At 40.1% G+C, this 23,308-nt stretch overlaps 1 protein-coding gene across 1 annotated transcript; it reads left to right on the top strand.

The window, feature by feature from the left end:
- Nucleotides 1-223: 223 nt before the first annotated feature.
- Nucleotides 224-20,775, top strand: stxbp5b (syntaxin binding protein 5b (tomosyn); the record flags this gene model as incomplete). Its single annotated transcript, XM_034149027.1, is given in 25 exon segments — nt 224-355; nt 357-384; nt 386-406; nt 494-561; nt 654-694; nt 852-864; nt 950-1,086; nt 1,089-1,156; nt 1,346-1,500; nt 2,082-2,215; nt 2,474-2,499; nt 2,502-2,618; nt 5,147-5,168; nt 6,193-6,252; nt 7,296-7,355; nt 7,434-7,481; nt 9,973-10,020; nt 13,504-13,740; nt 14,124-14,203; nt 14,205-14,482; nt 16,599-16,764; nt 17,978-18,089; nt 18,479-18,537; nt 18,539-18,700; nt 19,802-20,775. Coding segments are annotated over 25 exon segments (2,314 nt in total), but the record flags the coding sequence as incomplete, so codon positions are not given.
- Nucleotides 20,776-23,308: the final 2,533 nt, after the last annotated feature.

Raw genomic sequence — 23,308 nt, 5'->3', positions numbered from 1 at the left:
CCACACAACACAACATATACACACACACACAAACACAAACACAATCCACACACACACACATACACACACACAACACACACACTACACACACACACACAATACACACACACACACATACACACACATACACACACACACACACACACACACATACATACACACACACACAATACACACACACACACACACACATACACACACACACGCAGCCAAACATACTCAGAAATGTTCTATCTTCTGTCCCGGTGTGTGTGTGCAGGTACCCTATCTTCGAGACCCCGTACCCCCTCACGCTGCACGAGTCCCCGGTCACCTGCTGTGAATACTTCGTGGACTGTCCGTCTGAACTGATCCCAGCTGTACTCTGTGGGCAGCCGGCAGAGAGAGGCAGTGCTTCAGCAAGAAGGTGCAGTACACTTTGAATTAGAATAACGTGCAGAAAACCCTGCAGAGATCAAACTAAATGCAACATGTTTTGATCTGAATTGGACAGGAATGGCCCATCAGTGGAGGGAACTGGGGGCAAGGCACTCAGAGTTACCCAGAGATCATCATCACTGGGTCAGTTACTCATATGAATGATTATGAATACATGAACTTATATGCATTTAAAGTGAACAAATGATCTCATATTATTTACTTTGTTTTTTTAGACATGCTGACGGGTCGATCAAATTTTGGGATGCTTCTGCACGTGAGTAGAAGATATGTATTTAATTAAATGTACGTTTAATGAGCTGTATGTAATCCTGTTTGACTCAGGTTTGTGCACATTAACCCTCAAGATAACCCTTAAGATCCCATAAAAACTGACCCCGTCACACATGTATTATATGTATTTCTGCCCTCAGTGATGCTGCAGGTGTGTTATACCAGCTAGCATGTGTATACTATGAGTACAGATTACATTTAAACATGTTTATGTGTATTTCCCTCAGTGATGCTGCAGATGGTATAAGTTGAAGACGGCGAAGGTGTTTGAGCGCTCTCGGCGATCGGAGGAGAAAGGAGGGTCAGAGATGGTGGACGAGGATCCGTTTGCCATCCAGACGCTGAGCTGGTGTCCTGAGAGCAGAATGCTGTGTGTGGCGGAGTCTCTGCTCACATCATCATCTACAGGTTCAGCAAACAGGAAGTCACCACCGACACCCTGCAGGTGGGTGGGAGGACATCTGCACAAACATCTACACACATAATAGTTTTCTAAGACATTCAGAAAGTCCAGGGCAAGACAGGGACAGGAAATTCCTTTTTATGGTCAAATTTCTATTGGGGTAATACTATTATTACATATTTTAATTCCTTTGTTATTCTTAACACAAAATGTCACCCCTCTTGTTTCCAGCTGCTGGAGGTGCGTATGCAGAGTGAGTTCAGTGAGGGAGACTCACCTGAGTCACCTGAGCAGAGCCTGCCCCCCCCCTCCAGCCCTCAGGAGGCCGACGCCCCCCCTCAGACCCCCAACTGTGACGGGCCCAGAGACAACAAACCCTGCCTTCAGTAAGAACAAACACCTTTACAGAGGGAGGAGGGAACTGTAGATCATATTTAAAGTAGTTCAAGGACTCAGTTGCACCAAAGCTTTAAGAGAGGAGGTGTTGATCTTCAGAAAAGTGAAACTTGTAGGTTTTGTATGGACTCCTGGTTTTGGAAGTTGCAATGAATGTTGAAAAAAACATTTAAAGGGAATAAAATTAATTTGTGGTGTGTGTGTGGGTGTGTGTGTGTGTGTGTGTGTGTGTGTGTGTGTGTGTGTGTGTGTGTGTGGGTGTGTGTGGGTGTTGTGTGTGTGTGTGTGTTGTGTGTGTGTGGTGTGTGTGTGTGTGTGTGTGTGTGTGTGTGTGGTGTGTGTGTGTGTGTGTGTGTGTGTGGTTGTGTGTGTGTGTGTGTGTGTGTGTGTGTGTGGGTGTGGTGTGTTGTGTGGTGTGTGTGTGTGTGTGTGTGTGTGGGTGTGTGTGTGTGGTGTGTGTGTGTGTGTGTGTGTGTGGTGTGTGTGTGGGTGTGGTGTGTGTGTGTGTGTGTGTGTGTGTGTGTGTGTGTGTGTGTGTGTGTGGTGTGTGTGTGTGTGTGTGTGTGTATAGAGTGCGCTCCTCTCCTCTCAAACAGTCTCCAGGTTTCCAGGTGGAGTTGGTGGTTCAGCTGCTGTGGGTCAGCGGGGAGCCTCCTCAACCAATTACAAGCCTCGCTGTCAACTCATCGTACGGCCTCTGTGAGTAACAACACGCGCACCACACTGGTTTAAAAAGCTTTAAACATCGTAAGAAATAAGTCATATCTATTTAATATAAAAATGTACCAAATGCCTCTCGTTACACAGATCAGATTCTATGAAAAGTGTCTCTTAAAATTGGTCTTAAATGTTTCCCTATGGCATTTTAAAAGCTTAATAAGTCTTAAAAGTAACATGCCTTAATTTGTAGGAACTGTAATTCATGGCTAAATTAAAAACAATATGAATGTCCTCAGCGTGGTGTTTGGAACAGCAGCGGCCTCGCTGTGGTGTGGACTTCCTCCAGAAGACTCTGCTCCTCAACATGGGAATATCAGAGCTCTGCAGCCCAGCAGACCCTCACCTGAGGCAGCCCAGATCCCCCGCAAGACCAGGCACACCTCCACAGGTGAGAGGAAATATATATATATATATATCTGTTAGGGACTCTACCAGATCTGCAGGTGAGAGGAGCCCCAGAATAATATATTTATATCTATTATGTTATGTCTTTGTGTTGCTAAATCCTTCTGAACAGCTGCAGCTCCTTTCAATATAATAACAGACAATATTTAATATTTCTTGGCTTGTTTTAGTCTCTCTGTTTCGTGTCTTTTACTTTCAATTGTATTTCTGTTTATTGATTTCAGTCTCCACCGGCCTGCTGCTGAATTTGTATTTTATTTTTCATTATAATCTTTAAAAAGGCTTTAAATGTCTTAAAATAATGAATTATAACTAATAATAAAATGATATGAGTTTATATTAGCCAAATATGTGATTTATCGAAGTCTTAATAAAAACACTTCTGGATTCTGTTTTTACCAGAAAGTATTGTCAGACGTTCCGCTTTCTGACAGTCCCTGAATGCATCATGTGTGACGGATCAGGAGTAATAAACAAATCTCTGCATAGTAGAGAGAGAGATAATGCTGTGCTTATTCGGGCTTTTAAATGATGGGTAATGCTTGCACTCTGAAGGAATATTATTTAAATAATCTAATATGTTTACTGTTAAATTATAGATCCAGCAGCGATCCTCTGAGACTTCTCTTTTCCTTTTTGACTTGTTTTCACGTCTTTTTCTGTTTGTTTCTCTGTTTGTTTGTCAGTGAGTGAGTTTGATAAAGACGGTCCCTCTGAGACGTCTTGCATGTCTCGACTGTCTAACCTTTATTCTGAGTCTGTGAAAAAACTGCGCTCGTCTCACATCAGTAAGTCACGCTGTGTCCGTGTTCCCAAATATAAGTTGAACTCTTTCCTCGTAGCCCCAAATCCCTAAAACCTCATGATCTTAAAGCTCCTGACACACCAAGCCGACTTCGGCCGTCGATAGATGTCGATAGATGTTTTGAGCATTGTGTCGCCCTACTCAGATTGGTGTGTCCCGCACCGTCGTGTTCTTTTCGGCCGTGCCGACACCTTCCGCGGCCGATTCAACATGTTGAATCGGTAGGCTGTCGGTAAAAGAAATCACTCTGATTGGCTGTTCAGCTAGCGAATCAGTGCATGAGAAGCGAACGGAAGTGAGGGACCCAAACAAACTATTAAGAAGGCAGATCTGAGATTTCACTTAAAGGTGGGGTAGGTAAGTTTGAGAAACCAGCTCGAGTGCGCTAGAATTTGAAAATACACAACCGGAGAAAATCTGCCACTTCCTTACAGAGCCCCTCCTCCAACACACACGAACGCGCACATGACCAATGAGGGCACGAGATAAGTTTGTGCACAGATGGAAGGCTGACAGGCAGGTAGGCCATCCAGTTATTTTAGCCGGGCCGGCTCAGATGATTGGTCGTGCTTTTTACAGTACTACGGCTTCCACAGATGATATTTTTTAATGTATTTTTGTCAAAGCACTTCAGATATTCATTGCTATCGGGATGTTAAGAGCATTCCATGGAATATAACAAAAAGTGTATCTCGAGCCGGTTTCTCAAACTCACCTACCCCACCTTTAACTCCAGCTCTCGACACAGGTTGGGGAAAGCCCTGTGAGCTTCTCGTTGTAGAGTGAAAATGGAAAGCACACGCTATTTGTTGTTTGCTTATATCACGCAGTCTGTTCTTCTTCTCTCGGTGTATCACGCAGTCTACCGGTTGTTGCCTCTTCTGAATGACGAATACACACTACCGCCGCCTGCTGGTAAGGAGAGGTATTGCCTCTCACGCGTGCGCAGTTCGTACGTGCTTCTTGGCCGTCGGCTGAAGTCTTTGCGGTGTGTTCCAGTGCCAAGACGCAGGAGGACGTGAGGCGACACAACAGACGTGTTCTTTGGTGTCAGCTTGGTGTGTCGGTGGCCTTTAGAGACTTCACTGTAGAGATACACCTTTCTTTCCTTTGTTTTTATTTACATTTAGAGCGTAAACAAACATATCTATGAGTTTTCTTTCATGTAAAATTGACGTTCGGTTGAATCTTTCTAATAAAACATTGACTAATAAGCTTCCTCCTAAACTTACAGGACCTTCTGACATGTGTAACTTTCCATAAAATGCAACGTCTATGACATAAAAACACAACTTAAAACACTTACAAGTAAAAACAAAAGCCATGTAGGAAGATATTTTTCATTTGTACTTAGATAATGAAATGTCGAAAATTGGCATTAATCATTCATATCTAACTGTGAATGGTTTTCATTTTACTTAACATTATTAGTCTGGCCAAACTTTGTTGAGATTCCTGGAAAAAGATTAACATAAAAGATTATCATAAAAAGTGGATTCAAGAACAAAACGCTGTTATTTTTCTTATATGACAATTATTTCTAAATCTGAAAGGTTTTTTCGCAGCTTTGGAATTTCTCCGTTGGGGCCAGATGACTTCGGTCGCATTCACACCAGCCTTGTATAGTCCGGTTGAATCGAACCCTGGTGCGTTTAGCCGCTCGGTTCGGTTCGTTTGGGTCGGTGTGTGAACGCAGCCCTCTGAAGTGAACTAAACAACCGGACTCTGGTCCGCCTAAAAGAGGTGGTCTCGGACCGCTTGCTAGTGAACTCTGGAGCGGATCATCGCTGGTGTGAACGCAGTCCGCACCAAAACATAGGAAGCGTAGTATTTACGTGTCACAAGAACGCGGATGTCTTCCAAATCTTTAGCAAAAGAGTTTTTCAAGACATCCACGGTTGTTTAGTTAAAGAGTGAAGCAGGATGAAGTGTTGAACAGTGTCGTGTAAAGTAAAAATGCTCCGTCAACTACATAAGAGCCACCTGTCGTCGGTGGAACCCCCTCCTTACTGCAGAACGTCTCTCATTATGTGTGTTATAATGTTTTTATCGCACGTTGTCTGATTATATAATCATATGTGCTGTCTGCTAGAGTCCATTGATATGCTCTCCAGATTAACAGCAGCATGAGAATAACCTGCCGATGCTCCATGGCGGAGGCTCCGGTAGAAATTGCCAGGTTTTGCGTTTTCACCCCCTTAATGTCTGACCAATGGTTGAACAGCATTTCCGAGCACATGACTTGTGTTTAAAGTTTATAGTCCGTTTGAGTTTTGCCTGTGTGAACGCAAACCCAACCTTCTGAAACATGAAACCATGTAACAAACTGTCGTCTGGTGCGCACCTGAGATCGGACTATAGGTGTGAATGCGACCTAAGATTGTCGACTTCATACATTTTCATAAAACAACACACTTTTGAAAGATATAGTTTATAAGTTGAGTTTATAAGCAGTGCAAATCGGGTAGTCACAGTATGTCTTCTTCACTCAGGTGCAGCATTTCAGCTCCATCCTCCCCTCTGTCTCCCCCTTAGAGAGCTGCTTCTATTTAATTAAGGCACTGACTGGCCAAATAATTAATACATTTTTATAAATAAGAGTGATCTGTGCATCTCTGACCCCCTGAGATGCCCCTCTCTTCTAATAGATCTCCCTTTGTGACTGTATATGTGCTGCAGGAGCTTCCGTATCGGCACTAAGGCTTTATTACCTTTAAGTCTTCCGTGTTTAATCCCCTGTGTTCTCCCTCAGCAGCCGGAGACTCGGTGGATGGCTCCAACACCTCGGAGGATCGATGCAAATCCCCCCACCTCAGGTAACCTGGAAAACACTTAAGAGTATTTGTGCAGCTGATTTTATTTTAAGGAAACCCTAACGCAGCCCTTAAAGTGTTCAGTGCAACAGTTTAACTAAAGTATTAAACCAAGTTAAGGAGAAAAGCTTGAATACTAAGGTCAACATGTCAAGGATAACCTTAAGGGTATTTTATTTCAAGTCAAACTTTAAGGGAAATCTTAATTTAAGGTCTATTGTCAAACGGTTTGACTAACTTTAAGGAATTCCTTAATTATCAAACCAAGTTAAGGAGAAAAGCTTTAATACTAAAGTCAACATGTTAAGGATAACCTTAAGAGGAAGCCTTAAGGGTATTTTATTTCAACAGATTTTAATTTAAGTAATCTTAATTTAAGGTCTATTGTCAAACTAACTTTAAGGGATTCCTTAAGTGTTAAACCCTAATAAGGATTAAGGTAAATTTACATTTTAAGGAGAAAAGTTGAATTAAGGATGATTGTGTAACCAATTGTACTTAAGAAACTTGTACTTTAAGGTAAATCTTAACTTAAGGTTGTTTGTTAAACCGTTTGATAAACTTTAAAGGATTCCTTAAGTGTTAATCCCTAATAAGAATTAAAGGAAAGAAGCAGAATTAAGAATGACATTAAGACAACCAATTGTACTTAAGGATCTCAAACTTTAAGGAAAATCTTAACTTAAGGTCAATTGTCAAATGGTTTGACTAATTTTAAGGGATTCCTTAAGTGTTAAACCCTAATTAGGATTAAGGTAAATTAGAATGTTAAGAATGGAATGGATTTAAGGAACCCAAACTTTAAGGGAAATCTTAACTTAAGGTATGTTGTGCAACAGTTTAACTAACTATAAGGGATTCCTTGAGTGTTAAACCCTAATAAGGATTAAGGTCAACTCAAATTTAAGGAGAGAAGCAGATTTAAGACTGATTGTGCAACCAATTGTTAACTTTAAGGTAAATCTTAACTTTAAGGGGTTTTGTTCCTCTTACCTTTCTTAATATTTTTAAGTGCTCTTTTTAAAAGCTGATGTTTGTCGTTAAGGATCTGCGTCGCCGTGCAACTCCGATGACGAGCGGAAACACAGGTTCATAGAGAAGGGTCTGTACTGAGACACGTGCTCTGATATATTTACACTTAATTAAAGCAGATTTTAAATAAAAACTCTCTCGTTTCCAGTGAAGTCTAAGAGCAGACGCTTTTCCAAGACGGTTGCCAATGACTTTGGTAATTTCCCCTTAAGTGTTGACTCTCTAACCCTCTAATGACTTCCTGTTGGTACTAATCACACGGGGTTTGTGGGAAACCGTGATTTAACAAATGATTTTAATCAAATGCATGACTTTTCTGTGCAGATGTGTAACGGCTGCTCTGGATGAATCATGTGATGCTTTTTCATTGCTCTATTCTCCTGCAGGGAAACATTTCTTATTCTCACTGTGTTTTGAAATCCAAATATATGTGATTGCTTTATTCTGCCCTAAATATAATCAGTATATCATCTAGTTTTATTACACTTGTAGTTGTAGTTTTTGTCCACTTTTATTGTAGTTTTTGTCCACTTTCTGTTGTAGTTTTAGTGTACTTTTATTCCACTTTTAATTATAGTTTTATTCCACTTTTAATTGTAGTTTTATTCCACTTTTAATTATAGTTTTATTCCACTTTTAATTGTAGTTTTATTCCACTTTTAATTGTAGTTTTAGTCTAGTTTTATTCCACATTAATTGTAGTTTTATTCCACATTAATTGTAGTTTTATTCCACTTTTAATTGTAGTTTTAGTCTAGTTTTATTCCACATTAATTGTAGTTTTATTCCACTTTTAATTGTAGTTTTATTCCACTTTTAATTCTAGTTTTATTCCACTTTTAATTGTAGTTTTATTCCACTTTTAATTGTAGTTTTATTCCACATTAATTGTAGTTTTATTCCACATTAATTGTAGTTTTATTCCACTTTTAATTGTAGTTTTAGTCTAGTTTTATTCCACATTAATTGTAGTTTTATTCCACTTTTAATTGTAGTTTTATTCCACTTTTAATTCTAGTTTTATTCCACTTTTAATTGTAGTTTTATTCCACTTTTAATTGTAGTTTTATTCCACTTTTAATTATAGTTTTATTCCACTTTTAATTGTAGTTTTATTCCACTTTTAATTGTAGTTTTATTCCACTTTTAATTGTAGTTTTATTCCACTTTAATTGTAGTTTTATTCCACTTTTAATTGTAGTTTTATTCCACTTTTAATTGTAGTTTTATTCCACTTTTAATTGTAGTTTTAGTCTAGTTTTATTCCACATTAATTGTAGTTTTATTCCACTTTTAATTATAGTTTTATTCCACTTTTAATTGTAGTTTTATTCCACTTTTAATTGTAGTTTTATTCCACTTTTAATTGTAGTTTTATTCCACTTTTAATTCTAGTTTTATTCCACTTTTAATTGTAGTTTTATTCCACTTTTAATTATAGTTTTATTCCACTTTTAATTGTAGTTTTATTCCACTTTTAATTGTAGTTTTATTCCACTTTTAATTGTAGTTTTATTCCACTTTTAATTGTAGTTTTATTCCACTTTTAATTGTAGTTTTTGTCCAATTTTAGTCTAGTATTCCACTTGAGTCTAGTGTTCCACTTGAGTCTAGTGTTCCACTTGAGTCTAGTGTTCCACTTTAGTCTAGTATTCCACTTGAGTCTAGTGTTCCACTTTAGTCTAGTATTCCACTTGAGTCTAGTGTTCCACTTGAGTCTAGTGTTCCACTTGAGTCTAGTGTTCCACTTGAGTCTAGTGTTCCACTTGAGTCTAGTGTTCCACTTGAGTCTAGTGTTCCACTTGAGTCTAGTGTTCCACTTTAGTCTAGTGTTCCACTTGAGTCTAGTGTTCCACTTTAGTCTAGTATTCCACTTTAGTCTAGTATTCCACTTTAGTCTAGTGTTCCACTTTAGTCTAGTGTTCCACTTGAGTCTAGTGTTCCACTTTAGTCTAGTATTCCACTTGAGTCTAGTGTTCCACTTGAGTCTAGTGTTCCACTTGAGTCTAGTATTCCACTTGAGTCTAGTATTCCACATGAACATAATGTGAGTGCTCCAAAGCATAGAACCTCTGCCTCCACTAACCGGCTCTCTGTGACTAACTCACTTTCTGGTTCCAGGGCTTCTGATTCCTAAATCTTTATTTAACTAATATTTCTTCCTCCTCCTCCTCGTCTGTTTCTGTTGCAGGCGCTCTGGTTGTTCATGTTTAATCTCAGAGTTTATTAAGAGTGGTCGTTCCTCTGAAACAACTGCTGGTTCTGTTTCTGGTTCTGGTTCTGATTCTGATTCTGGTTCTGGTTCTGGTTCTGGTTCTGATTCTGATTCTGGTTCTGGTTCTGGTTCTGGTTCTGATTCTGATTCTGGTTCCGGTATAAAGACAGCTCCAATTGACATGAATGTAATGTAATTGGAATTAGAATAATCCAAACTTTAACTCATAAAGACATTAATATTATTATAATTAATAACTTCATGAAAGCCATCAGCAGTCGTCCGTTGGTTGAATCACCACTCTTAAAAATGACTCAAAATCATCATTATTTTGCACTGATTTGCTCCGAATTAACAACTTCTTAAGAGACAATCTTCCAGGCATCGTTTGTTTATCTGTCTTTGATTTATGTATTCTGTGTTCAAGCATCAGTCTGTCCTCATTCACTGTCAGTGTTTGTTTGTGTTGCAGCCAGGATCTCTCGGAAAATTAGCTACTCTGGTGAAAAGTCAGATCCGGGTAAGAAACACTAAAAACTGGATTTTAATTTGTGATCATTTTTGACTATAAATGGACAAGATTGTGGACTCAAAGTGACTACAAATGGACACAAAATGACTACAAATGGACTCAAAATGACTACAAATGGACACAAAAATGACTACAAATGGACACAAAATGACTACAAATGGACTCAAAATGACTTAAAACCAACCTAAAAGACACAAATTACTTCAAAGAGACACAAAATGACTGTAAATGGACACAAAATGACCGTAAATGGACACAAAATGACTGTAAATGGACACAAATTGACTACAAATGGACTCAAAATGACTGTAAATGGACACAAAATATGAGAGGAGTACGAGAGGGTTAGGGAAACATTTTAATAGAGATCTGAGCAAAATTCTGTGGAAGAAATTAACAAAAAGTGTGAAAATATGTCAGCAAAGAAGTCAGTTCAGAGAAAACATTTGAAAAATGTAATTGTTGGGAAAAAGTAAAAAGTCAGAAAAAAAAGTCAAGATTGTGAAGAAAATGACACAATTCTCAATAAAGTGAACATTCTAATAAAAAAGTGAATTTTTAAAAAATTCTTACATTTTTAGATAAACTAAATTGTTAGAAAAATTAATAAAACTGAAAAAAGTCCACAAATTGAAAATAATCAGAGAAAACTCAGAATAATAGTAAAATTGCTGAAAAACTCTGAACATTGAGAATTATTTTTTATAAATCTGAAAAAAGTGAAAATTCTGACAAAAAATGTAAAAAGTAATAAAAAAAAACTGAAAAAGGAAAAATCTGAAAGTAAAAATTCTCAAGAGGGGAAACTCCGGAAAATTCATAAATCTGAAAAAAGTGTAAATAGTTAAAATTCTCATTGAAGTCAAACTCTGAGAAAAAGTTAAAAACAAATTAAATTCCATAGAAAAGAATCTAGATTTGAGATCTTTTTTTAAATTAAGGAAAGACCCTAACCCTTCACACTCCACTCACATGCCTCTCTTCCTCCTCTCATCTGATCCTTCTCATCCTGTACAGCTCTGATTATTATGGGATATCCCTCTGTATCAGTATAAATGTTATCCTCTGATGTTGGTCATTATTGAGCACGCTGTGTCATCCTGTACAGCTGTGATTATTATGGGATATCCCTCTGTATCAGTGTAACACACCCTCTGATGTTGGTCATTATTGAGCACGCTGTGTCATCCTGTATAGCTCTGATTATTATGGGATATCCCTCTGTATCAGTGTAACACACCCTCTGATGTTGGTCATTATTGAGCACGCTGTGTCATCCTGTACAGCTCTGTTTATTATGGGATATCCCTCTGTATCAGTGTAAATGTTATCCTCTGATGTTGGTCATTATTAACTGCAGGTGGGCAGAGGGTCACCTGTAAGCAGCCTCTTTATTTTGTGAATGAAGGCGTTCCTGCAAACCGAGCCGTCAGTAGAACTAAGTCAGCCCACAGTGAGTGGACCTGAAGTGGGATAACTGGTACTAACTGGTACTAACTGGTACTAACTGGTACTAACTGGTACTTCTTCCTGAGGAGAATGCAGACACTCAGAGACACTAAATCTTCTGTTTGCAGTGAATCCTCCTGAAGAACACACTATGGGCGCTGTGTGAGTGTGTGTGTGTGTGTGTGTGTTGGGATCCTCTTTAGGTTGTTTGGACTGCTGTAAGAACAGTAATGAGGCAGCATGAATAATTGTGGCTACTTGAATGCCAGTTTTGCACTCAAAACTACTTCAAAAAGACACAATATGACCATAAGAATACACAAAAGTGCTTCAAATTATCACAAACGGACACCAAATGACTAAAATCCCTCGAAAAGACACAATATTACTACAAGTGACACTAAAGAGACACTAAATGACTAAAATCCCCCCCCAAAGACACAATAGGACTTCAAAGACACAATATGACTTCAAAGACACCATAGGACTTCAAAGACACAATATGACTTCAAAGACACAATATGACTTCAAAGACACCATAGGACTTCAAAGACACAATATGACTTCAAAGACACAATATGACTTCAAAGACACCATAGGACTTCAAAGACACAATATGACTTCAAAGACACCATAGGACTTCAAAGACACAATATGACTTCAAAGACACCATAGGACTTCAAAGACACAATATGACTTCAAAGACACCATAGGACTTCAAAGACACAATATGACTTCAAAGACACTATAGGACTTCAAAGACACAATAGGACTTCAAAGACACAATAGGACTTCAAAGACACAATATGACTTCAAAGACACCATAGGACTTCAAAGACACAATATGACTTCAAAGACACCATAGGACTTCAAAGACACAATATGACTTCAAAGACACAATATGACCCCAAAAAGACACAATATTACTACAAGAGACACTAAAGAGACACTAAATGACTAAAATCCCCCCCAAAGACACTATAGGACTTCAAAGACACAATATGACTTCAAAGACACCATATGACTTCAAAGACACCATATGACTTCAAAGACACAATATGACTTCAAAGACACAATATGACTTCAAAGACACAATATGACTTCAAAGACACAATTGGACTTCAAAGACACAATATGACTTCAAAGACACCATAGGACTTCAAAGACACACAAAAGAGACTCAGAATGACCACTGAAAGTCTTCTAACTAAACAGTGTGTGTTGCTCCTCTGCAGGAGGTGTGGGGGGGGGCCCGTTGTCTAACGGTTCTTTTTCACTTTGAGAATGTTTTATTTTGATTGAAGGAAACCTTTAAAGAAACGTCTCTCTGTGAAAACGGATTCTGTCTCTGCTGCTGGGACGGGAGGTTTTCAGGTGTTCAGATGAGACCTTATTCCAGTAGAAATATGTCTGGTAGTCGCACAAATAATTCCAATAAATGTACAAATTGCACCCTGCCTGACTTGCAAAATACTTTTTTTTTTATTGTAAAACATGTGTGCAGGGATCCATAAAAAACAATAGAAGGCATTCAATTAATTATTCTAAAAATGAGGCTTTAATTGGTTTGAAAGGCTTTAAAAATCATAAGACATGTTAGGTACTATTTTGGGAATCTTACTAAAAGTATTTGGTAATATCTATTAATATAATAATAACACAAAAATGTACCAAATGCCTCTCGTTGCACAGATCAGATGAAAAATTGTGCTTAAAATTGGTTTTAAATGTGTTCAAAATGTCATTTAAAAAGCTTCAAAAGTCTTAAATCTAATTTGTCATAAACTGTAGGAGCTTTTCTGTAAATCATGGCTACATTTAAATAATATAAAGTAATAATTTGTCTCTCATCGTAGACTACCGAGCATATTTTCTCAGGAATAACGTCTCACACATGTCTCAGCAGGAGCTAGCGCTAACATGCTAACTGTTTTCCTGCTCTCTGATCCTTCACAGCGACCTCCTCTCTAAATATATGAAACATTATATTATTAATAATGATATCTCCTCTCTTCTCTTTAGAAGTGAACGCCTCGTTCTCTCGCTCCCGCAGCTCGAGCGTCAGCAGCCTCGACAGAGAGTCCCGAGAGGTCATCTCCTCCCTGTGTTTCTGTGAGAGTTTCCCCAGGAAAGGTGATGCGTCTCTGGGTCCTTCTCTGCTGCTGGGCACCTCCATGGGCTCCGTCATCATGGTGGCCCTCAGCCTGCCCCCCCCCGGGGAGACGAGGCTGCAGCAGCCTGTGGGGGTCGCCCCCTGTGGTGAGGACACTATATTACATTATATTACGTTATATATACTGATTTTTCAACTTAAATGGACACAAATGACTACATACTGTATGGGCGTAAAATAACTACAAATGAACTCAAAATCACTACAAATGGTCAAAAATCTACACCAAAATGACTGCAAATGGATTATTAATGACTATAAATGGACTCAAAATGACTACAAATTGACACAAATGGACACAAAATGACTACAAAAGGACTACAAATTAACATAAAATGACTACGAATGGACACAAATGACTATAAATGGACACAAATGAACACAAAATGACTACAAATATCCCCCTTAATTGTATTTTAAGTTGTTTTATGTATTAGTTATAACTGAATCTCTGTATGTCCCTGTTTAGGCTCTCTGGAGACCCTGAAGGCGGGGATCCTCACGATGGCTCTTCTGGACTCCAGTGGCTCCCTCCTCCCCCCCCCCCTCTGAACAATGGTACGACCCGAACGGCTCTGAGGAGGACCAGCGGGAGAAGAGGCGGCGCCGCCCCCCCTCGCCCCCCCCCTCAGTGGAGGGTCAGGACTCTCAGTTCCTGGTCCTGGTGTCAGAGAAACAGGCCAAGGTGCTGGCTCTGCCCTCTCAGAGCCGCCTCCACAAACACAGCATCAGCGAGAGCTCCTTCGTGCTGAGGGCCGACGTGGTGACGCTGGGGGGGGGCAACTGCATCGCATGCTTCTGTGCCAACGGACACATCATGACCCTCAGGTACCACAACAACAACAACAATACACAACAATACACAGACACATCATGACCCTCAGGTACCACAACAACAACAACAATACACAACAATACACAGACACATCATGTCCGGCAGTGGCTCAGTCAGTAGGGGCTTGGACTGGGAGCCGTAGGGTCGCTGGTTCAAGTCCCCGACCAGACCTAAATATGGAATGTGGACTTCTACTTGGAGAGGTCCCAGTTCACCTCCTGCCCTGCCGTGGTGCCCTTGAGCAAGGCACCGGACACCCCCCTTCCCCCCCACTCCCATTGCTCCCCGGGCGCTGTACAATAGCTGCCCACTGCTCCTAGTACTAGACTCCTTGTACTAGGATGGGTTAAAAGCAGAGGCCAAATTTCACTGTGTGTGCTGTGTGCTCTGCATGTGTGACCATTAAAGAGGGTTTCATCCCTCCCTATTCAAATTCAAAATTCATGACCCTCAGAGACCTGTACTACGAAGCTGGTTCAACCTAACCTGGATATGTTGGAGTTAGCCGGTTGGCCCAATCCAAAACATACGCGCTGGCGCTAAGCGGTCCTACGACGCTGGTTATCAAGTGGATCGCTCAAGCCAGCCGTGTCCTATCTAGTTAGGTGCGCGTTCACATCAAAGGGGTGGTATTTGGAGCATTCGACCAATCACAAACATGGACAAGCGTACTGACAGCGCAGCGCCATACTTCCTGAATGAAAAGTGAACTTTAATATTAGTCAAATATGAAGAAGTTAAACTTTAAACATCCATGACTTAAACACTTTATCCAGGATCAAAGCCACATAGCTGCACCTGCAAGGTGAATACAGCTGGTAAAAGAAAAAGTGTTTGAATGCGTACATTAACAGGTTTATGAAATCACTGCCCCGTCCAAGACACGATCTGACTTTAATTACATTTGACTCGAGTGTTTCGTCAACTTAATGTGTTGCTTAAAATAATACTTCTGCATACAGTATGTGACACTGTGAGTGTTGCACGGCCAGATACGGCTCAGCTGACTCAGATAAGGAGATATATGATACATTATGATGTGATATGATATGAATGATAATGGGACACATCGACGTCTGCACTCACAGTGCCGCGGACTGTACTTAATGTTACTCTGATCCGGTTACTTATGTCGTGGCAGATATTTAAGTAAGCTTTCTTAATGCTAATGTTATAATAGTCAGATTGCTCTGAAGATGGGAGGGGATATTCTATTAATGTTCACGTTCACACAGTCAGTTGATTTTTGCCGGCCGTCTTTCCTGCAACGGCAGTTTTTCTGTATTTCCTCTATCCTGTAATATGACTTGATAGCTTTAAACTCCGCACACGGAGCTCTGATTGGTCAGCAGGCGGTGCTTTCACTGAGTTGATCTCTTAGCCTGCAACCTAACCTGCTCCCGAGGAGGTTAGCCGCTCAGCATAAGTTACCATGGAGATCTAGCCCGCTAAAAAGAGAACCAGCGTCGTAGGACCGGAAAGCCAGAGTTTTCCCTGAAGTCAGCCGGCTAAGAGAACATCCGGCTTCGTAGTACAGGCCTCTGGTAGCACAACAACAACAACAATACACAGACACATCATGACCCTCAGGTACGATAACATATAGGGTTATAAATACCTGGGGGAGTCACAATAAGTGACTTTCACTCTGAACCCCTGTGAGATATTGGGTTTAATGACTGTTGCTCTATTTTAGAATACATTAGAATACAAATACTTATGTAAATGTGAGAAGTTAAAGTTAAAATATGCAAATTTTACTCAAATTAATAACAACAATAAAACATTTTGAAATATTTCAGGGTTTTTTAATGAAGCTTTGAACGTCTGTCGTCATGTTCTACAGACTTCATCCCTCTTAGATAAAATGAATAAATAATAAGTATACTTTTTTTATTATTGTGGTCATATAGATGTACTTTATGTTGAAGTTAGTTCAGATTATTTAACATTTATTCTGCAAAACCCTTAAATATAGACTTACATTTGAAGTTTCTATTGAGGTTTTTAAAAGTCTGTCGCCCCTAAAAATTCAATAAAAGATTCTTAATTTGAATAAATAGTAAATGTTATTTTGTATTAATTCTTAATGTGTCCCCCCCCTCTCAGTTTGCCCAGCTTGCGCCCCCTGCTGGACGTGAACTACCTCCCTCTGACGGACATGAGGATCGCCAGAACCTTCTGCTTCTCTCACCTGGGCCAGGCTCTCTACCTGACCTCCCCCACGGAGATCCAGAGGCTCACCTACAGCCAGGACACCTGTGAGCACAGACAGGTGAGGGGGGTTACTGTAACAGCCAGGACACCTGTGAGCACAGACAGGTGAGGGGGGTTACTGTAACAGCCAGGTAACAGCCAGGACACCTGTGAGCACAGACAGGTGAGGGGGGTTACTGTAACAGCCAGGACACCTGTGAGCACAGACAGGTGAGGGGGGTTACTGTAACAGCCAGGACACCTGTGAGCACAGACAGGTGAAGGGGGTTACTATAACAGCCAGGACACCTGTGAGCACAGACAGGTGAGGGGGGTTACTGTAACAGCCAGGACACCTGTGAGCACAGACAGGTGAGGGGGGTTACTATAACAGCCAGGACACCTGTGAGCACAGACAGGTGAGGGGGGTTACTGTAACAGCCAGGACACCTGTGAGCACAGACAGGTGAGGGGGGTTACTGTAACAGCCAGGACACCTGTGAGCACAGACAGGTGAGGGGGGTTACTGTAACAGCCAGGTAACAGCCAGGACACCTGTGAGCACAGACAGGTGAGGGGGGTTACTGTAACAGCCAGGACACCTGTGAGCACAGACAGGTGAGGGGGGTTACTGTAACAGCCAGGACACCTGTGAGCACAGACAGGTGAGGGGGGTTACTATAACAGCCAGGACACCTGTGAGCACAGACAGGTGAGGGGGGTTACTGTAACAGCCAGGACACCTGTGAGCACAGACAGGTGAGGGGGGGTTACTGTAACAGCCAGGACACCTGTGAGCACAGACAGGTGAGGGGGGTTACTGTAACAGCCAGGACACCTGTGAGCACAGACAGGTGAGGGGGGTTACTGTAACAGCCAGGACACCTGTGAGCACAGACAGGTGAGGGAGGTAAGGGAGGGGGGGTGAGGGGGGTTACTGTAACAGCCAGGACACCTGTGAGCACAGACAGGTGAGGGGGGTTACTGTAACAGCCAGGACACCTGTGAACACAGACAGGTGAGGGGGGTTACTGTAACAGACAGGTAACAGCCAGGACACCTATGAACACAGAGAGGGGAGGGGGGTTCCTGTAACAGCCAGGACACCTGTGAACACAGACAGGTGAGGGGGGAGGTTTATTACTGTAACAGCCAGTTACATTGTTCAATATCTTTATTTCTACAGGTGATATAGTTTATATTAAAGATGTGGATGTTTTACGAGATGCTGAGTGAGTTAGTAATACCTGTATTTCTGCAGGTAATATTTATATATATTTCTGATGTTCCAGGAGATGCTGAGTGAGCTGTTCAGCCCGGTTGAAACCCCCGAGGCTCCGAACAGAGGATTCTTTAAAGGTCTGTTCGGAGGAGGAGCTCAGTCTCTGGACCGGGAGGACCTCTGTGAGTACACATATATCACATTATATACTTTATGATCATGTTATGCTTTTTATTTGCTCTATTCTAATGGATTCTGACAGATTTTCAGAATAAAAGATGAGCAAATCCTGCAGAAAAAATTAAATATTTTTTTCTTGACTGTAATTTGAAATCCAGATATATGTGATTGTTATTTTGCTTTAAACTGCCCCAAATATAATTAGGATGCTATTTATTATTAATATTACTCTGGTGTTAAACCTCTAACTATCTAAGTTAGTGTTGTCAGGAACCTCAAAGCTTTTATTTTGAAAGGATTTTAGTTTGAACATGTTTTATGTTTAGTTTGATTCCACTTTTACTCTAGTAAAACTGATATTAATATAATTATCTCTCCCTCTTTGTGTCAGTTGGAGAGTTGGGGTCTGGGAAGGCGTCTCGCAGCCTGGCCCAGCTGATCCCCGGCTCGGGGGGGGATGGAGGGGATGAAGGGAGCGGCTTCAGGAGTCGTGGGAGATCTCGCTCGTGCTCGCATCGCTCTGGACGAACGAGGACAGAAACTCGGGGAACTGGAGGACCGCACGGCCGCCATGATGAACAGCGCCGACTCCTTCTCCAAACACGCCCACGATGTACGGCACTCATCACGGCTAATTAAAACAGATCAATTATTTACTCCTTTAGACCTCAGGAGGAACTCGTTTAGTGATTTTTTATCATTAATAGTTATAGGTTTTTAGTGTACTTTCATTTTATTCCAGTTTGGGTTTCATTTTAGTCTCCTTTTATTCCAGACTTTAGTCTAGTTTTATAGCAGTCTTACATTTAAGTCGTTTTATTCCAATTTGAGTCATATTTTAGTCCTATTAAAGGGGACCTATCATGCAAAAGTCACTTTCTGATGTCTTCTCTACATCAAGATGTGTCCCCGGTGTGTCGGGGAACTCACGCAGCGTCAGAAAATAAAACCCTCTCTCTTTTCCTCCGTACCCAAATCTCTAAAAACGGGGGAACAACGGAGCTGATCCAGATTTGCGTCCGATATGACGTAATATCTGAAATGTGGACCCACGGCCCAATCAGAAACGTTGCTATCAGAAACAATGCCCGACTGTTTTGGACGTAATATGGTCGGTGTTTACATTAGCATCGCTAACACTCAGAGCTAACCTGTACTGGAGAGCATGTGTGTGAAGAAGCAGGAAATAAAAAGGAACTCACCTTGTGGTATAACCGGCAAGAGAGAAAGCCTTTGAGCTCCATACTGTTTCAGAAATAATCCTTGATGTGGTTTAGAACAGGATGGCGTTTTATCACAGTAGAATGTATTTTTATCTCCGGTAGAATTCTGAGCAGGCATTAGCTCCGCCTCCTCTTTTTTTTGTTGTTCAAGCTAAGGACCCAGAATCCGCGTTTCTCTCACAGCTGGAACAAAGGGAAGTGAGGGATTTCTAAAATGCATGATCTGTTTGTATTTTGAGCAAAACACCTCATAGACATGTTTTTATATATTTGTACTGAGACCCATAATAAATGCCTAGAAATAGCATGATAGGTGACCTTTAAAGAAACATTTATTAGGGTTTTCGTCTATTATTAACACATTTTATTCCAGTTTGAATATCATGTTGGTCTCCTTTTGTTCCAGACCAAAGTGCAGTTTAATTGAAGCTCTACTTTTGTTAAAGTCAAGCTTGTTTTTGTAACATTCCCCCTCTCCTTCCCCTCCCCAGATGATGCTGAAGTACAAAGATAAGAAGTGGTATCAGCTCTGATGCAGCGTCGAGCCGAACTCTGATCACATCTTCCTCCTCCTCTTCATCACCTCAGAGAGAAGAGGAGGAGGAGCTTTAACCCCTCGTATATATCTCATAAATATATATATCTCTACACCCGCTGAGAGGAAGGACTTTATTCCTCTCTGCGGACTCAAAGGAGGAGAAAAGTCTGACGTCCTTTGAACCAATCAGGACGTTTGTGAAGGACGACCAATCAGTGAAGTCTGTTCCTGCTTTAAATGATTCTTCTGTCTTTAATTCGTCATGTGTGTGTGTCCAGACGGAGCCTCGTAGAGCACTTGAGTCTCAGAATAAGGGCTGGTATCATCTCACACCGTTTTATTGTTTCAGGAGAAGAACATACGGAGTCACTTTGCTTTCATTTTAAAATCAAGTTTATTTATTACGAGGAAGGTAAAATAGATACGAAGTTTGTGTGCCGGGCATCGTTTTTGTTTGTTTGTTTTTTGCCAATGAAATGCACAAAACAGTGCTGAAATGTTTACCCCCGAAGAGTTTACATTAATATATTAGGAGAGTTCTTACACTGGAGAGACATCTGTATGAAGAGGGAGACACTGCAGGTGAACGGGGTCAAATGTTAAATATCACCACTTCATGTTTAACTATGCAAATGAGGCGTCACGTGGCGTCACGTGGCGTCACGTGGCTTCATGTGTGGTCATGTGATGTGTGTGAGTTTAGGAGAAATCTGCAGACTCAACCAGACACAGTTGGTGAAAGAAACTCCTAAATGTGGATTTGAGTCTGAAAGAAGACGTGTAGTGGAAGATAAATAGCCCAAAATATCACAATTACAACCCTATCTTTACCTGCGGTGTCTCTCCTTATCATGATTAGCGTAAATGTATATTTTGGTTACAGTTTTATTGTGATGAAGAATCTATAAACATGATTATTCCGATTTATTTTTTCCACATCAGCTGTTTTTTTTTGTGTCTAACTTTCTCTATGCCTTCAACGCAGGGGTGTGTGTGTGTGTGTGTGTGGTGGGTGTGTGTGTGTGTGTGTGTGTGTGTGTGTGTGTGTGTGTGTGTGTGTGTGTGTGTGTGTGTGTGTGTGTGTGTGTGTGTGTGGTGTGTGTGTGTGTGTGTGTGTGTGTGTGTGTGTGTGTGTGTGTGTGTGTGTGTGTGTGTGTGTGTGTGTGTGTGTGTGTGTGTGTGTGTGTGTGTGTGTGTGTGTGTGTGTGTGTGTGTGTGTGTGTGTGTGTGTGTGTGTTCGTCCGGTGTTGTAGTTATTAGATGTACATCCATGAGCTGTGAGGATATGCTGCTCTTACTGTGGGAGCATTATCTGTGGGGCTTTTATTTTGAAAGGACATTATCTGTGGGGCTTTTATTTTGAAAGGACATTATCTGTGGGGCTTTTATTTTGAAAGGACAGTCTGTGCAGCTTCCTGCCGTCTCTGTTTCTCCACACCAAAGAGTCGCTTCACTCGGATGTCTTTGAGTTTTACTGTAAATCCAGAAGAAGAACTGCTGAAGAGAAAATAGTTTATTTACTAAATTAGATCATGTGACATCGGGCCTCATGCGGGAAGATTTATCTTGAATATTACTATACTTTATTTTTCAGATTTATTTTGTTTATTTTTCAGATAAACATTTTCTCCAGAATATTTATTTTTTTCAGAATTTTGTTTAATTTTCAGAATTTTTTGTTTATTTTTCATATTTTTTGTTTATTTTTCAGATTTTTTTGTTTAATTTTCAGAATTTTTTTCAGATTTGATTTCATGTTTTTTTTGTTTAATTCTCAGGTTTTGTTCATTTTTAAGTTTTTGGGGTTTTTCTTTTCCCCAGATGCACAAACCTTCTTAAGCATCCAAATCGGCTCTAAATCATGAATCTTATTGAACCAATTATTAACATATAAAAGCCCCTTTATAGGCAAATATTAACTAAGAATTGAAGAGATTCTACCAAAAAATGAGTGTAAACATAGTTAAAAAAAATCTTGTTTGATATTACATTTTCAAGAGAGTCATCACAGGTAAATAAAAAACTATTAAAAGCAGTAAGTAAGGTTTTATTGTTAAAACGACATGGTATTTATGTAATAATCACATTATAATTACTTAAACATAATTATCTAAATGTGATTACATGGTATTGATGCATAAATAAGACAATTTGTGGATTTGTTCTTGTATATTGATCAAAGTCTTATCTAGAAAACAAGCGGTAAAATCCCAGAAATGATTAAATAAATCTCCTCCTGCATGAGGCCCATCGACTCACGGACAATGTTTGCAGACTTAAAGCTAAATTGTTGGACATTTTCACCTATTTTTCTGATTTTTGATGTTATTAAATCCACAATATAAGCAGCTTTTTGCCATACATTGATCATCCTGTACCTGCTGTGATCCACCTGTACCTGCTGTGATCCACCTGTACCTCCTGTGATCCTCCTGTACCTGCTGTGATCCACCTGTACCTGCTGTGATCCACCTGTACCTCCTGTGATCCACCTGTACCTGCTGTGATCCACCTGTACCTCCTGTGATCCTCCTGTGAGTCTGAAGCGTTGTGGGTTTGCACTATTTCTAAATAATTTGATTTAATGTGTTTTATTTTTGTCCCATTTGATGTTGCTTTAAAAGGACCAAAACATGACAGTATGCTGATCTACGTCATTTGCCAATTAACCAATTAACACTTGTCATATATCAGATATTATATTTATACATTTCAAGATTTAAAATGAAACCTTTAATGTCCTTTTTGTTCTGGGGGGAGTTACTCCAAACCGTGGTCGTGCATTATCGTGCAGAAGGTTATAATAATAAATATAATAATAATAATAAAGATATTATTGTTATTGATGCAGATGTGTGTGTGAAGGATGCATGATCTTCAGTGTGTGTTCCCCCTCCTGCAGATGTGTGTATTCACCTGAACAAAGCTGAAGGTTTCCTGTGTGAGAGATTATATATAAATGATATTATATTTATTTATTTCTGCCGTACGTCCCTCCGTCCTCTGGGATGAAGATCTGTGGAGACGCAGTATTTTTCTCATATTCGGCACATTTTTGTACAGTTTTATTAAAATACATTTCACATGGATGTCTCCGACTTAATCTGCTGCCACAAAGTTTAGACTGTAGATACAGGATATATAGATATTATTGTGCAATGGGAAATAAATGTAAAACTGATCCTGTCTCCTGTGTTTGATTTACGCTTTATTAAGAATTGATTATTATTATTTCGATTTTTGTATGTATTTCTTATAATTATAATTATTGTTATTATAAATATTCTAAAAGTAGAAGTACTCAGACCTTTTACTTGAGTACAAGTAGAAGTACACAGATCTTGTACTTGAGTAAAAGTAGAAGTACTCCGATCTTGTACTTGAGTAAAAGTAGAAGTACTCCGATCTTGTACTTGAGTAAAAGTAGAAGTACTCAGATCTTGTAGTTGCATGCGCAGCT

Source organism: Trematomus bernacchii, unplaced genomic scaffold (assembly GCF_902827165.1).
Source record: "Trematomus bernacchii unplaced genomic scaffold, fTreBer1.1, whole genome shotgun sequence".
NCBI lineage: Eukaryota > Metazoa > Chordata > Actinopteri > Perciformes > Nototheniidae > Trematomus > Trematomus bernacchii.
Note: the sequence above shows the minus strand (reverse complement) of the source record. Positions and strands in the feature narration are given on the sequence as shown.